General features: G+C 42.6%; 1 protein-coding gene across 2 annotated transcripts in view; it reads right to left on the bottom strand.

The window, feature by feature from the left end:
* Positions 1 to 732: 732 nt before the first annotated feature.
* LOC124118148 (leucine-rich repeats and immunoglobulin-like domains protein 2) overlaps positions 733 to 17021 on the bottom strand; it is a 47254-nt gene continuing 30965 nt past the window's right edge. The window contains exons 10-20 of one of the 2 annotated variants that reach the window (XM_046480252.2): positions 11850 to 11993; positions 10521 to 10742; positions 8858 to 9021; positions 8590 to 8726; positions 8186 to 8360; positions 7715 to 7996; positions 6229 to 6684; positions 5391 to 5681; positions 4242 to 4607; positions 3745 to 3855; positions 733 to 3288 (exon numbers count right to left, since the gene is read on the bottom strand). In XM_046480252.2, the coding sequence (XP_046336208.1) occupies positions 3059 to 3288; positions 3745 to 3855; positions 4242 to 4607; positions 5391 to 5681; positions 6229 to 6684; positions 7715 to 7996; positions 8186 to 8360; positions 8590 to 8726; positions 8858 to 9021; positions 10521 to 10742; positions 11850 to 11993 (2578 nt within the window). In that variant the 3' untranslated portion in view covers positions 733 to 3058. The remainder of the gene's footprint in view (positions 3289 to 3744; positions 3856 to 4241; positions 4608 to 5390; positions 5682 to 6228; positions 6685 to 7714; positions 7997 to 8185; positions 8361 to 8589; positions 8727 to 8857; positions 9022 to 10520; positions 10743 to 11849; positions 11994 to 17021) is intronic. The other variant, XM_046480253.2, reaches the window with a different exon arrangement.

Below are 17021 nucleotides of genomic sequence, written 5' to 3' on the forward strand. Positions count from 1 at the left end.
GACTGCTACTCATGCTTGTGTTTGTATATTATTTAACACCCCACTCAGCTATATTCTGTAAATAATCAAGTCTGGACCAGACAATCCACGCAATTGGGATAGGGTGACATGCATCAACCAAGTCAGCGAGCCTGACCACCTGATCCCGTTAGTCGCCTTTTATGACAAGCATAGTTGCTGAAGACCTATTCTACCCCGGATCTTCACAGGTCGCTACTCGGACTGTCAACACTGGTGTGTCTGGACTCAATGATTTCACAGGCCATTTCTCCATTTTGTTTCCAACCCGTGAAGATTCCGGGGAAGAAGAGGTCTTCAGCAACCCATGCTTGCCGTAAAAGGGGACTATGCTTGTCGTAAAAGGCGACTAACGGGATCGTGTGGTCAGGCTCGCTGACTTGGTTGATGCATGTCATCGATCCCAATTGCGTGGATCGATGCTCATGATATTAATCTCTGGATTGTCTGGTCCAGACTCTATTATTTACAGACCGCCTTCATATAGCTGGAACATTGCGGAGTGCGGCGTTAAACAAAAACCATTTTGTTTCCAGTCACCACCATGAGTGAGTATGGCTTGATGCTGCTTTTAGCAATATTCCAATTGAGGACACCAGAAATGTACCCATGTGGAAACCGAACCTGGTCTGAGGCATAACAAGCCAACACTTTAACCACGAGGCTACCCCACTCAGCATGCACGCTAAGAATGAAAACAAAGGAACTGATTTATTTTGTTTGTTTTTTTATTTGTTCTTTTTATTTTTTGTCAAATATACTGTACAAATAACAGTACTGATTGCTGAAAGTCTCACTCAAACTTGTAGTGGTTTGTACAATAAATTAGTTCTACATTCTTGAGTCGATGTTGTACAAAGATGTGTAGTCAACAAAATATATACAAACATGCGCCCTTGTGCCAAGACCCTCCATGAACGAACACACACACATTCTACCACTCATCCCATTCAGCCATATCATGCATTGCCCACACGACAAAATGCTTCAAGATTGAAATTTTGAGGAAAATATCAAATTCAGAAGTCATAAGAACTTGTTTTAAAAGAAGAAAAATCATTTAAATATCGTTCATAAAACTGTTTTAAACAATAAAACAATCAAACTGTACTGGTGATACTTTTATGACAACATGCATGTTTGTCACATAAAATTCAAATCACATTACAACGAGCCAATCAGCATAATAATTCATGTCAGTCATAGGAGGGCCTCGCATGGGCAATAACAAGCATATCATATGGGCCCCGAACCAGTATCAGATCTCCCTGATACCAAGGTCTTCACAACTCATATTACCAGAATTATTACCATATCTTGTCCAGAAAAACCACATGGAAAATTGTTCCTTTGGTGGTGCTTAAGTATTCAATAATTAAGTAGATTATTTGACAATGGGAGCTTTTTCTCCACAAGAAATGCAATAATTCTGGATTTATTTTGCCATTCAGTCTGAGGTATAAACCATGTTAAATATATATCAATCAAAACTGCCCACAAAGCCATTGCACACCTTGGAAGAAAGGATTTCAAGAGGGGTGGATTTCGCAGATCGGTAATTATGCATTGAACAGTAATAATTCAAATAATATTTACCCCTTCGTACAGGAAATTATTCTAAGCAGTAATGAAACTCAAGCATTTATATACCTTCCTTTCCTTAATGCTAAAACATGGAAGTATCATGAAAAATAACCCTGAGACCCTTTCAATCCTGTCAAGGAGTTATGCCATTTTAAAACAAGTTGGCCTCAGTTCACGCAGCACTTATATGCATCAAACAAACGTACCATTGGCATCTAAAAATAGAGGTGACAACTACGTCCAAATTCTGCCACTGAAAATACTGTATGAACACTCGTCTATTCAGTAGGTCAAGTTATAATAATAGGCATGACCCAAACAATCAAGTGATGCTTGTGTCATGCGTCTTTCGTCGGTGTTCCCTACCGCATTGACCACGTTTTTAAGTTGCTTAAGATAATTGGTATTTTATTTTACTGAACTAAATACAAATTTACAAAGTCCCAATCAACAAATCCTTCATAGCTCTAAGACTATGGTAACTCTATAGCTTAAGAGGAAATGCTGTCGTGCTAGGAAACATTTGTGGATTGGGTCCCAGGATCGAAAATAACCGGCTGTTAGAGAGGTGCTCGGGACAGTTTTCAGCGGAGAACCTTATTAACCCTTTCAAAGACCGTTCACAACTCAGGTACACATGAGTAGGGAATGGTCAGTGTAAGGGTGAATTGGACATAATGTCACCATGTGTTGTTCACAGTATTATGCATCTAACCTAGAGGAGCATTTAGCTGCAGCTAATGGAGGAAACACAAGATGCAAGTCTGGAGGTAGAAATGAGCATACCAGCTCTAGGGTTAATGCTGTAGCCAATCTGGGCTGACCCTGGGCGATGTGGCTACATTTCACAACAGCTTAAATTACTGTTTATAAAAACACGCAAATTATACTTGAAAAGTAACTGAGAAAAATGTCCTTGAATTTAACTTTATTTTTCTTCAAACTTAAGTCAGTGAGCATTCTTAGCCACATCCCCATCTCGCATTGCCATTCTCACTCACTCACTCCACTTGTGTCACAAATATGTACAAAGTTCGTCTCATGCTCTCACTCTACTATTGCGTCTGTACACAGCTAATACTTCGTATGATTCCCAGAAACCTCCGCCTCCCAAACAGGGTCGTAGCCAGTAGAATTGAGGTATATTGGGTCACATGGTGGAGGCTTCTTGTTCGATTGCTAATGTTTCCCTCCTTAAGTACACTCCAACTGCTTTTGAGCCTCTTTCTCAGACACAAAAAATACCCGTCTTCAGAGTTGCATTGTGGCGACACAGTCACCATTCGTCCACAACTTCACCGTTGTACTTCAGCGAACTTGTCGCTTAACGTCCAGCATCCTCATTAAATAGCACTGAAGTTTTGAGGACACATTGCGCTGCTGGTGGAGCATTTCTGCTTCACAGGATTTGAGCCAATCACAGTTGCTGTATTATGTTGCTCCACAACCCGTTGTGCTATACGTCCACCTGGGAGTTTTGTCTCGTTCGGTTGACAGAGTTCGTATGCAAATGAGGCCCTGGAATGACAGAGTGCGGGCTGTCGTAACAGTCACGTGGTTTGGCTGGCACATGATTGGCTGACGGGTGACAGACTTGAGTATTTACAGTTGCATGCTGGGACTTTGCTGATACGCGTGGGCATGCTCCGTTGGGCACCTTGTGTGATTTCTCACTTCGTGTAGAGTCTGAAAAAGAAAATTCAAATTGTCAACAACTTGTGGCAACCATTTACGAAGAATTGGCCATATAAAACAGGCAGGCCTCCCGACTTTGACTCAACATATTCCTAAATTCAAAACATGAAAAACCAATATTTTTCTCAGAAAATCCACTTATCGAAATCAAACTTTGCACAGCACCTCTTCTATTGGCATGGAAACTATTCCCTAAATTTGAAAAGAACCTATGTAGTAGTTTCCAAGTTATAGGTCACACAGAAATATGTTCTAGAAGGAAGAACGGAATTCCTTGGTATTCCTTGGTCTGGGTATAATAAACAGTAACATGGTATGGATATGACCAATCATTTTACTGAACTGTGTGACTTCTTGTAATTACTGCATCATGTATGGATTTAATGAATTCATTTTCTTAATGAATATTTTTGCCAAATCCTTTCCCCCAGATTCCTGTATACTGACCTATAGAGTTGGGTAACCTGTCCAGTGGGTTACATGTAATGTGGACTGGCTGGGGAGGGGTCGGCCCCCGGCCTGCTATCCCACCATTGGCACACTCACACACGCCCGAGTCTGAAAAAAACAAAAGCAACATTTAGAAAAATCATCTTACCTAAACATGTCACTCAATATTAGAAAGAGTGATATTTCATACTTGTTCTTATAAACGTAAACACATTTTCATAAGTGGTTTCATAATATGAAATGAAGCTGAAATTGCCAATTCCATACATACACTATTTTGATGAAAACATTTAGGAATTTGTTACATTCAGTCCCTTCAAATAAAATATATTAAATTATTATAAAATTCTTTCATGAGATATTTGAATACCATCAGATTGAAGGCCAAAAAGAGCCTTTGTCCATTCCCTCTCTCTACCTCTGCCGTGCCGTGCCGTGCCATGCCACGCCCCCTCCCCTCCCCCCAGACCCCTAACTATAAAATGTGTTCTCACCTGAGTGTTTTGCCAAAGGGGTTCCTACAGAAGAGCACTTTGAGTGAGCAACATGTGGCGACACCACACCATCAGGCCGACCTACACTTCCTGATGACCTTGAACTTGGTATTGAGGAAATACTGTGAGATTTGTGCATGGATATTACATGTGAATTCACTCCCACAGTCCGAGAATTCTCACAGCATTCACAACTTTCACAATTGTCACAACTTCCGTGATGTTGACACCGATCATGATTGGTCAGCTGCGGGTGAAATGTTCGTAACGTGTGATGCCCGCTTGTGTGGGTGCTGCTCGTGCTGTGCGAGCTAGCAATAGTGTCTGTTTCACTGTGCGGGTAGTGCAAGCTGGACATGCTGTTGCCTGAAACAAGAACCATTGTGAATGTTAACGGCGAAACAAGAACCATTGTGAATGTTAACGGCCAAACATTTCTATTTCTTCAACACCATCCTCATGTTAGCATGAAAATTACCCTACAAGGTGTGAAGATCCAGGGTAGATTATGTCTTCAGCAACCCATGCTTATGATATCAATCACTGGATTGTCTGATCCAGACTTGACTATTTACAGACCGCCGTCATACGGCTGGAATATTGCTGAGTGCAAACAAACAAAACAAATACAAGGTGTGCTTAGTTGATGTTTGGTCTTAGGCAAATATTGAAGGCACCTTTCAAACTATAAACTTGTGAATCACTTAAAGGATCTGATAACTCTTCAAAATGTTACTTAAAATGCCCTTTATTTGTTTCTTCCCAATATTGGCAAGAGCATTGGGCAGCAGGATGCTATTGTCTGCACAACTGACTATGGATAGTTGACAATCTAAAGATTTATAAAGTGTGATGACAGCCAAAGTACAGTATCTACGTCTATGATGTAACAGGTACGATATTTGCAGGTGAGTGAGTTAGTATGGTTTTACGCCGCTTTTAGCAATATTCCAGCAATATCACGGCGGGGGAAAACCAGAAATTGGCTTCACACATTGTACCCATGTTGAGAATCGAACTTGGGTGTTCAGCGTGATGAGCTAATGCTTTAACCACTAGGCTACCCGACCACCCCTGATATTTGCAAGAATCATACTCTCTGATAATATTTAGTACTGAACAAGTCAGTATGACAATCACGAGTCTCACCTCCCGAATGCCGTCCCTGATGCTGGTCAGCGAGGCTGTACTGGACAGACTGAGGCTGGTCATCCTCATCCACATCGCTGGGGAAGATGGCGGCAGGACGGGTCCAGCCATTGGGCCGGAATCTCCCAGACGAGGACTCGTACCCGGACTCCTTCATCTGGTAATCCGGGTACTGGTAGTTCAGTACAGTGATCGGTGGTTGGCTGAAACTGCCCTCCTTGTCTGAAGAGGTGTAGCCAGAACTCGGGACTTCACAAGGCAGAGTTGTCTCATCTTGAATACAAAGATGCCCTACATAAATTATTGTGGTTGAATAGTAAGTACAGAAAAAAAGGCACAACATATTTAGAAAGTAATTTATGACAGAAGAAAAGTATGAATGAGAGCTGTAATATAATCATTGAACACCACAGTTATCAATATTGCATCTGAATTACACCTTGATGAAATATTGCAAAGAGTGACTTGTCAAGCTTTTTACTCAAGGAGAGTGTGAGTGATTGATTGGTTTTACACCGCTTTTAGCAACATTCCTGCAATATTACGGTGGGGGACACCAGAAATAGGCTTCACAAATTGTACCCATGTGGGGAATCGAACACAGGCCTTCGGCGTGACGAGTGAACGCTTTAACCACTTGGCTACCCCGTCGCCCCCATTTTACTCCAGGGCCCACTTGCACAAAGCGATCTTAGCGCTAAGATGATCGTAACTCCCATTCTTCAGCATAGGCTTACAACAGACTTAGCGCTAAGGTCGCTTTGTGCAAATGGGCCCAGGACTCTTACACATAAGAACCAGCTTTGTTCAGGTCAACTGTAGCTAAGTTCTGTCCTACCTGTTGGAGTTGAGCTGTACAGCTCGTGCCTCTTCCGCGTCTGGTAGATGATGATGACCCACACAAGAGATGTTCCCACAACGCAGCACACCACGGCGATGATGATGATTCCCGTTGTAGTTGACTCATCATCCAGACCAAACCCAGCTGAAGGGTGGCCCCCGAAGCTCCCATCGCTGGCCCGCAGTTTCAGCATGGTTTTGCCCTTCTGTTCTCCGAGCGTGTTGGACATCTTGCAGGTGTAGGTTCCCTTGTCCGAGGGCTTGGTGTCCACGATGATCAGCAGCTGGTCGTCTGCTGTGGTGAAGTGCCGATCGGTGAACACAAGCTCCTTGTCATCCTTCAACCATTTTAGCTTGGGTTTAGGTTTGCCCGAAGCGCGACACTCTAAAACCACTGTGTCCCTCTCATGAAATACCTTCTCCTCATCCATAGGCTGACTGAAGGAAGGAGTTTCTGAAACACAAAAGACAAATAAAGTGAGCTACTGTACCTTTTCATGAATCAACACTACACTGATCAAATTATTTTATCTTCAGGGAGTAGGTTTTGGCTATCACTTCTTATGGAGGTACAAGCATATCTTTCAGAATTATTTCCGAATTTTTCAACAAAATTCTAATCCCTCATAATCTGAAATCTTTTATCAATAAGAACATGATACAATTCAACATTTGCTAAGGACCACACCTTGGACAAGACATGACTATTTTGGCCCTTAGCAAATGTTGAGTAGTACCGTATTCGACGTATTAAGCGCCCCGCTCTAATAAGCGCCCACAGTGATATTTGCTAATATATTGGCTAGTGAACAATCCCAATTAGCACTCCTTCCTATTGATCAATGTACACAAGACTTATTTATTCGCGTAAAATACGCAGTTGTGTGTTATATGCATTCTTAATTATGGGCAATTAAATTCTGGAAAAATGTATCTGTCGCATATAAACATGTGTCGGCATAAACCACGAAATTTATCTTTCAACTCTCTTTTTCCCACCAAAATAATATTCTAATAAGAGCCCCCTATTTCTAATTTTTAGAGCGCCCTTGGCGCTTATTACTTCGAATACGGTATATTGTAACCAAAAAAAAAAGTCTTGATTCTCAGGCACTGCCTGCATCATCATAAAGTCTGTTGAACTTTGTTTTTAATTCCATTAAAATTTAAAAAAAATCCTACTACTTAAAAACAATGCGATCCAATATAGCATGCCTGTTACTTCCCTTTATATGCGCACTGCTTTACTGCGCATCTCGTGTTATAGTCATGGCGGCAATAGGAGTTTGTATGCTTGTTTATGTAGGAATCTTCCCATGTTGATGGTACACAACAATTTATCTGGTTACATACCAGTTTGAACAAGTAAAAAACTAAAAACCACCGCCCACCTGCACTATATTTTCAAGTCATTGCCTGAGAATCAATTTTTTTTTTTGTAAGCCAAACCACAAAACATGTGTTACAGTCAAGCCAGGCCTTACCAAGCACAGTCAGTGTTGCATTGATGATGATCGTCCCTGCATCATTGGTGGCGGTGCAACTGTAGATGCCCTCGTCCTCCGTCCGTGTGTTGGTGATGAAGAACGTGTCGTCCGACGGCATGACGTGCATGCGGCGGTCACGGGCTGCTGGGAAGTTGATTCCTCCGTCCTTCTGCCAGGCAATGGTGGGCTGAGGCTGCCCGGTGGCGGAACACTCCAACTTGGCTGTGGTCCCCACCTTCACCGTCACATCGACTGGGATCTTCGTGAACACTGGGAACACTGCAACACCATTTTACAATACGTTGTAAATTTGTTTCTTCATAAATAACGCACCTTCTCATGAATCAATCATGATGCTTGTTAAATATTTAGGAAATTAGACGCCTCATTTGAAACAAATTTATTTTTTGAATATTCTTATCAGCTATGAGCAAGGAGAAACCCAAATCCAGGGGACATAACTCTTACCATGCACATTGATCTCGGCCTTCTTTGAGTAAGATGATCCAAAGCTGTTTGTGATGATGCACTGGTAGAGGCCGTTCATGTCGTCCTGCACATTACGCATATGCAGGCGTGATGTGTAGCTCATCGCATCACCGTCATTGACAGCTTCAGTCACAACATCGGCACTGGTCAGGAGCTGTAATACAACATCATCTACTGTATATTCCATCTTCTATAATGTATCCTAAATTCAGACAGCAAATCTTTGAATCGTCAAAAATGTTTGCTACATTGATGCATGACTTAAGTCTCATTAAAAGATACAAAATTGTGTCTGAAATATGCCTACGACAGTGAAATCATTCTGCATATTAATTCTGCTTCAGGACATCCAACTTTTAAAAGAATTTCCTGTCTCTACGTACGATGTTATCCTTCTTCCACTGGAACTTTGGTGTTCCTTCCCCTGGCACCTTCGCGATGCAGCTGAGTGTCACATTGTCTCCCTTCAGCGCTATCTGAGATTTCGGATCTTCCAGAATCAAAGGTTTGGACAAATTGACTGAAAAACAAGAATTCATTCATGTGATTCTAATAATAACATTATATATAATTCCAGTCAATATACGGGAAATATCATGTAAATTTGTCATTTCTAATTATCTTACTATCAAAGGTTCTGGTAAAACTTACTGCATTTGAAATCTTCAAACTGTACATCAAAGATGCTGCGTCCTTTGAGGGAGATGGGGTGACTGCACACTGCATGGACGCTGGATTCAAAACTAGCCTGACGCAGCCATCCTGGCAGCCAGGCGATCTGACAGTCGCACAGTAAGTTGCTGGTGTTGAAATGTCTGAGGAAGAAAAAGGAAAAGAATTAGAAATATTGTCTACATTCTTAAAGGACAAAGGACAATATATTTTTAATAGGTTCATGATTACAGGTGCATTGTAGTGAGAGAGTATGGTTTTAGGATGCCGTTAACAATATTTCTGGGACACCAGAAATGTGAATCACACATTTTGTACCCATGTGGGGAATTGAACCCTTCGGAGCAAATGCTTTAACCACTAGGCTACCCCACCGCCCAACAGGTGAAGGTGTTAGGGTGGTTGGTTGTTTTGTCAGGGTGTGGGAGGGAGAGGGGTTAGGGTGGTTGGTTGTTTTGTCAGGGTGTGGGAGGGAGAGGTGTTAGGGTGGTTGGTTGTTTTGTCAGGGTGTGGTTGGTTGTTTTGTCAGGGTGTGGGAGGGGGAGGTGTTAGGGTGGTTGGTTGTTTTGTCAGGGTGTGGGAGGGAGAGGGGTTAGGGTGGTTGGTTGTTTTGTCAGGGTGTGGGAGGGAGAGGGGTTCGGGTGGTTGGTTGTTTTGTCAGGGTGTGGGAGGGAGAGGTGTTAGGGTGGTTGGTTGTTTTGTCAGGGTGTGGGAGGGTGAGGTGTTTGGGTGGTTGGTTGTTTTGTCAGGGTGTGGGAGGGAGAGGGGTTCGGGTGGTTGGTTGTTTTGTCAGGGTGTGGGAGGGAGAGGTGTTAGGGTGGTTGGTTGTTTTGTCAGGGTGTAGGAAAGAGAGGTGTCAGGGTGGTTGGTCGTTTTGTCAGGGTGTAGGAAAGAGAGGTATCAGGGTGATTGGTCGTTTTGTCAGGGTGTAGGAAAGAGAGGTGTCAGGGTGATTGGTTGTTTTGTCAGGGTGTAGGAAAGAGAGGTGTCAGGGTGATTGGTCGTTTTGTCAGGGTGTAGGAGGGAGAGGTGTTAGGCCAGTAGGTTGTTTTGTCAGGATCGGGGCAAGAGAGAGTGGTTGGGCCTGGGTGTTGCATGGGAGGGCCAGGAGTGGATGGGGTGGGAAGGTATGAGAATGTTTCTGAGTCAACTAAATGTGCAGTTTTCAAAAATCGGAAAAAGTTTATATTGCAGGAAGTGGGTGGAGGTGTATTTCACTGGTATATATACTCACTGACAAAAGAAACGCAAATACCATACGTGTTGGTTAATATAAGAAGAATTACTCTTGAATATGAGATATATCATTCGAAAAGGAAATACTGGTATGTTGTGCGAATCGACGCTCATGAACGCATCACGTGTGACGTCATAGACCAATGACTCGAGCAAGACTAGCGTGTAAAGTTTGGAAATCACACGCAGCCTATCGTGATAAGATAAAGACAATGTGACAACACTTGACTGACTGTTAGTTTGGTCATTAAGTGGTACACATTGGAAACATCTCTTCTTAACGTACATACTTCTCTATGTTTCTTTAGGTGGTCAGTATATAAGTACATGTAACTTACATGTCTACCAATCTCATATTCTTCAAACTTATGATAACCAAAAATATTCATGTAAAAAGTATACTTACAGGTCACGCATGTTGAGACCAACAAATGGATTCTCCTCGATGGACGTGATGGCGTTGTCTTCCATATACAAGTGCCTCAACTTGTCCAGGCCGTCGAAGGCTCCACGGGTTATAGACAGGATCTTATTGGTTGCCAGACTCAGCTTGACCAGCTTCCGTAAACCCTCAAATGCTGAATTTGAATCTTCAATGGCATCAGCAATCTCATTGTTATTCAACTCCCTGCAAACAAAACGAATACACTTCAGTCTAATATAGGCCACGGAAAGGTCTACGTAAAACCAAAACCTACTTCTTGAAAACTTCTCCTTTCTTATTTGAAAGGAAGATGTTTACACGAAGAATGGTCCCAATTAGGGGCAAATGCCACAACTATCCTCCTCAAAAAACTCCATGTTGACACTAGTGCTCAAATATTGTCCTAGTGTGCACGAGGAGATGTCTATGAGTGATCGTAGGCACGACACAAAGGAGGTCTCTGTAAGGAGCCCACAATTTTCTCACTTTTCTCTCGCCTCGGCGGGCCGAGGGTCAAGCCGCTGTGAGCGTGTGACCCTGTGCAGGTGGGTCTCACTGCCTGACCTGGTCTCACCCGCGTGATAAGCCGACGTACTGAACAGACAGCACACCTAGCCCTAGAAAAACACACAGTCGCAATCCACAAGATTTCGGAACTTTTTACGCGAAATTTTCCCTCTCACAGTCTCACTGCTGAGAAACTTTTCTCGAACAAGTAATAAATTTCCTAGTGCCAGTCGCAGGAATATTTATTTATCCCGCTATCAAACATTTATTTATTACGCGGTTGTGCCATACTTCAGCAGCTGTGAGGATGAGCTGTCAACTGCTTTGTTTGAGAGGGACCTCTCACCGAATCCTAATGAGGGCACAGGAAAACTCCAAAAGATCAAAATCACCAGCCATTAAACCAAAATAATTCCTATGCATGAACAAAAAATTTTTTTTGAATGTTTTAACAAAGTATTTTTACAAAGCAAACAAATAATAAAATATGGATTAAAATCGAAGTGACGATGACCTTTGAGCCTTCATTGTAAAGTTCATTAAGGGCAAGTTGAAACAAGGGTAAACATTTGTACAGGTTGAGTGACAACAACAAAAACGTCAATCCAAAGGTTTCCGCTAAACCATAATTTCCTTGTGCTTATTACATTAAACCAGCCATATATTTTTTTTCCAAAACAAATATTTATCAGACTTTAACTATTTAAGTAAATAGGGATTCACTTTAAAACCTTCAAAATAATGTTGTTTTCCTAACAACTAAAGAGTAGTTTTACGTTTTACAAATGTAAGAGATATACTTACAATGTAGTGAGAGAAGATAAATCTTTGAAGGAGCCATCATCTATCCGAGAAATCAGGTTGAAGTTCAGAAACAGCTCCTGCAGCGACTCCAGTTGAGCAAAAGTTCGGGAGGCAATTGAACTCAGACGATTGTGGGTCATATCCCTGAAAAAAGAGGTAAACATAATGAAGACTAATTTCAAAAACGATTGAAGTTGTCTTTAGGGGAATATGTTTAAATGCTAATCATTGCACAAAACATCTGTTTAGTCGTCACCCTTTCCTCATTTCAAGAATGGTGGGGACAAGCTGAAGTACCTAATCAATACTCATTTCTACAAGCCTGGAAACAGTGTATTATGAACTGCAAATACACAGCGTATCTCTGAAAGGCTGACAAAAGCTATGATTACTGTTTCAAGTCGATTCAGGCAGGGTCCACGCCCCTTGGGAGCGTTATTATTCGAATTTGTATGTAACATTCATGAATTTACACACACCAGTTGCCAGGCCAAAGCACTGAAAGATTCTAATTTCCAAATAACAAGATAGTTGTTACCCTGATGAATAGCTGAAACAGTATTCAAGCATTACTCACTTGACCCCAAGTGAAAGAATATCAAACACATTCCTGGTGCTGACTCAAGTGAAACGGGCCACGGAAGTAGCCAGCTCTGTATGTTCTATAGAAACCTAGGATGAGTCAAAACCTCCTACACAACACCCCGACATACAGGACCCTCACACCCCAACATACAACACCCCAACATACAGGACCCTCACATACAAGACCCTCACACCCGGACATACAACACCCCAACATACAACACCCTCACACCCCAGCATACAAGACCCCAACATAAAAGACCCTCACATACAACACCCCAACATACAAGACCCTCACATACAACACCCCAACATACAAGACCCCAACATACAAGACCCCAACATACAAGACCCTCACATACAAGACCCCAACATACAAGACCCTCACACCCCGACATACAACACCCCAACATACAACACCCTCACCTACAAGACCCCAACATACAACACCCTCACACCCCGACATACAACACCCTCACATACAAGACCCCAACATACAACACCCTCACATACAAGACCCTCACATACAACACCCTCACATACAAGACCCCAACATACAAGACCCTCACATACAACACCCCAACATACAACACCCTCACATACAAGATACCAACATACAACACCCTGACATACAACACCCTGACATCCCGACATACAAGACCCTCACATACAAGATACCAACATACAACACCCTCACATACAACACCCCAACATACAACACCCCAACATACAACACCCTCACATACAACACCCTCACATACAACACCCCGACATACAACACCCCAACATACAACACCCCAACATAGAACACCCTGACATACAACACCCCAACATACAAGACCCTGACATACAACACCCCAACATACAACACCCTGACATACAACACCCCAACATACAACACCCCGACATACAACACCCCGACATACAACACCCCGACATACAACACCCCAACATACAACACCCCAACATACAACACCCTCACATACAACACTCCAACATACAACACCCTCACACACAACACCCCAACATACAACACCCTCACACACAACACCCCAACATACAACACCCTGACATACAACACCCCGACATACAACACCCCAACATACAACACCCTGACATACAACACCCCAACATACAACACCCTGACATACAACACCCCGACATACAACACCCCAACATACAACACCCTCACACACAACACCCCAACATACAACACCCTGACATACAACACCCTGACATACAACACTCCAACATACAACACTCCAACATACAACACCCTGACATACAACACCCTGACATACAACACTCCAACATACAGGACTCTCACACCCCGACATACAACACCCTGACATACAACACCCTGACATACAACACCCTGACATACAACACTCCAACATACAACACCCCAACATACAACACCCTCGTACCAAGTGGAAACATGGATTCCTGTTCAGGACTAAGCACTACTTTCCTGGCTACCATCCTACAATGAAAACAGTGACAATAATGTCTATCCCATGTCGCATCCCAGGTGACCCTTAACATAAAACACAACCATGAATTTGGTCTCAGCACAATAAGACCCTTCAATAAGAGAACCTCATTTTCCCTATTGGTTGTCTTGTGTTGGCCGCAAGTGAATAAGTTGCGACCGTCAAGCTCGCTGCTGACAAGACACTGGTTTCTTCTATGATGTCGTGCCTCTTGAGAATTCATGACATTCGTGGCCATTATTTGATGTCATTTATGAACCATCTCAAGAGGCTTTCCTTTTCATGACTTGAACTTTACATAGGAGTACATTGGCTGAGCTAGTAGGTGCTTCAGACTTAACAGAGATCAACTTTAAATAACATTCACTTAACCGCCTCAAGTACATAATTACTATCAAACTGGGAGCAACACTGAGGTAAGTCAAGGTCTTGAATAAAGATTAATAACTGAATACACTTCTTTCCACAATGTTGAATGAAACACTTGAAATACGTTCTCATAAACATATTCATTACAACGATACAATGAAGCTTTATTCCATGCAAGGCCCAAATATGATTCAAAATGGCTACTCGTACAACCGTCGGTGAGGGACATATGACAACCACTGATCCAAGCCACCTTCTCTGCTTCAACCGCCTCATACAAGTACTTCCAAAACCTTCCTACAACAAACACTCACCAAACCTACTTCGAATCTCACTACATGAAATGTCTGCAGTAAATTCCCCTATTTATTTTACATTTTTAGATAAATCCCTTCTCTAATTGTCATCCAGACCACTTCCGAAACACTAAAACAGAACTAAGATCCACTCTGTCTGAACCAGATCCATACCAATAAACCCCTTCTTTCCCAGTCTCCTCCAAATCCAGGCCAACAAGCACATCAACTGGTTGGGAATATACCAGCGCCAATGGTGTCCCTGCTCGTCCCTATATCCCTATATCCCACGCCTGGTGTATACTACAGCCAGGTCGAGCCCAGGTCCAGCCCTGCTGCCACCAGTTGTTGTGAATCCACATTCCAGTCGGCCCTGCTACACACTGCTTGATAGCTGCCACATGCTCCACTACCTTTGAAAGTGCCAGTTGGCGACCAACACAAATAAACAGCACTGCAGTTTGGAACTGTTCCCCTATCCGATTCCTCAGACAGATCACTTTTTTATCATTTGGTAAAATTCAAGCAGCAAAGTTGCCAAATCAACTTCCTTCGGAGCGAAATGATCACACTCTCATTCCGTAATTAGTCGGCTCTGCTTTCCACAAGGATCATCACAGTCTAAAAACAACATGGCCACCGTTCCCGTCTGCTTGTTTTGGTGTATCTGCCAGGTACACATCTGCCACCCCTCTAACAGCTGCACCCAACTCAATGTACCCCCTAAAACCATGCCAACCACAATTTCCACACAGATCTGTAGATACGAACAGATAGCGGTCTCATGGAGGGTCTCATGGAGGGCCTACATCTGAAAATTACACACCACAACATGCAGGAGTAGTCCATGGGTGGCAATGACCCGAAAGGCTGAGATAACTCTTGCCATGTTTGAAATCATGTATTCATAAACTCCCACGAGCCGTACTACACCTGCAGCATCTCTGGCAAATCTCTTGACATCCATCCCATCTAACAAAATAACCTCACATCTTGCCTGTTAAATATTTGATCATATGGTATTGGACCACTTATCAATTGATGCCGGGGAGAGGTAGTCATGCAGGGAGATAACCAAGTGCCAACCTAAATCTGCTCTCTGGAACTACAGCTTACAAGATGGCTAGATCACCAGTGCAACGCTCATCCAAATTTCACATTTCCTTATTTTTCCTTTGCAGGAGTGAGTGAGTGAGTGAGTGAGTATGGTTTTATACCGCTTTTAGCAATATTCCAGCAATATCACGGCGGGGGACACCAGAAAAGGGCTTCACACATTGTACCCATGTCGGGAATCGAACCCGGGTCTTCGGCGTGACGAGCGAACGCCCCTTCCTTTGCAGGAAATAAATGACTTTTAGTTTGTTTGAATGTCTTGAATATGTTTTTGAGGATCGCATTTTGTATTATACCCACAACTGTTAAAACTGAATTTTGTTCCAAATTCCAGATTGAGATAACAAATTCTGATTGAGAAACGAATCTGTAGGGAAACACAAACAAACAATAAAGGGCAAAATCTGCATTATTCATTGTGTAGCCGTTTCTCCGAATCACAGTCGAATCAAAACAAAACATCGGAGCACACAACGGAGCACACAACAACGGAAGCGGTATGCAAAACAAAATTTGGTTGGTTGTTGCATAGTGTCGGAATGAAGCACAGAGACAACTTTTCTCACCCTCCTCAGCCCAAATCCATCTAAACCAACAGCTAGTATTGACTCAAACTCTATGTGGGCTTGTGGCAAAATGCAACTCTCACATGCAGATACTAGATAAATATGCCTGTGTTTGCGTCGGCTAATTCTGCATTGAAAACATGGAGAAGCCTAGCCACTAGAAAACGGTTCTGCAATTAACTGAAACCATTACACAAGAGTATACTTGTGATAATTAAACAATTAAAAATCCAATTAAAAAGACTTACACTTCCATTCAGAACCTAGGAACTAACTTCAAGATTATTTTTAATCAAGGACGTCATGAGATCATTTTGACCCATTCTTGCAAGACTTTTTACAAAAAAGTAGGCACATTCAATACAGCTTTCTAGGATAATTCAAGATTCCCTTACTTTATCGTAAGTAAAATAGCTTACACTGAAGCTTCCACATTTTAATCAATTTTGGGATGAATACTGTTTTCATACAGTGCCCCCCAGAAAAATTACACAGTTGAAGTAGTCGAATGGCAGTCAACCACCGAGCTGAAAGGACTAAGGTCTGCTGGGGTTAGCCACAGTATAAATTCAGAAATAACAGAGTCCACAAACAAGCTAGGAGGAACGAGGAGCCTGTTGTTGGATCGCCTCTATTGGTGTTTTCCCGGTATTGTCGTCAGCTTTTGACAGGGCAGGACAGGCTCGATGCTGGCGCCTCTTTTCAATAGTCGACATTGAGGGTCATTCATGCAGGCCCATGAATCCA

The sequence above is a fragment of the Haliotis rufescens genome, unplaced genomic scaffold (assembly GCF_023055435.1).
Source record: "Haliotis rufescens isolate VD_foot unplaced genomic scaffold, xgHalRufe1.0.p SCAF_16, whole genome shotgun sequence".
In the NCBI taxonomy this organism is placed as follows: Eukaryota; Metazoa; Mollusca; class Gastropoda; order Lepetellida; family Haliotidae; genus Haliotis; species Haliotis rufescens.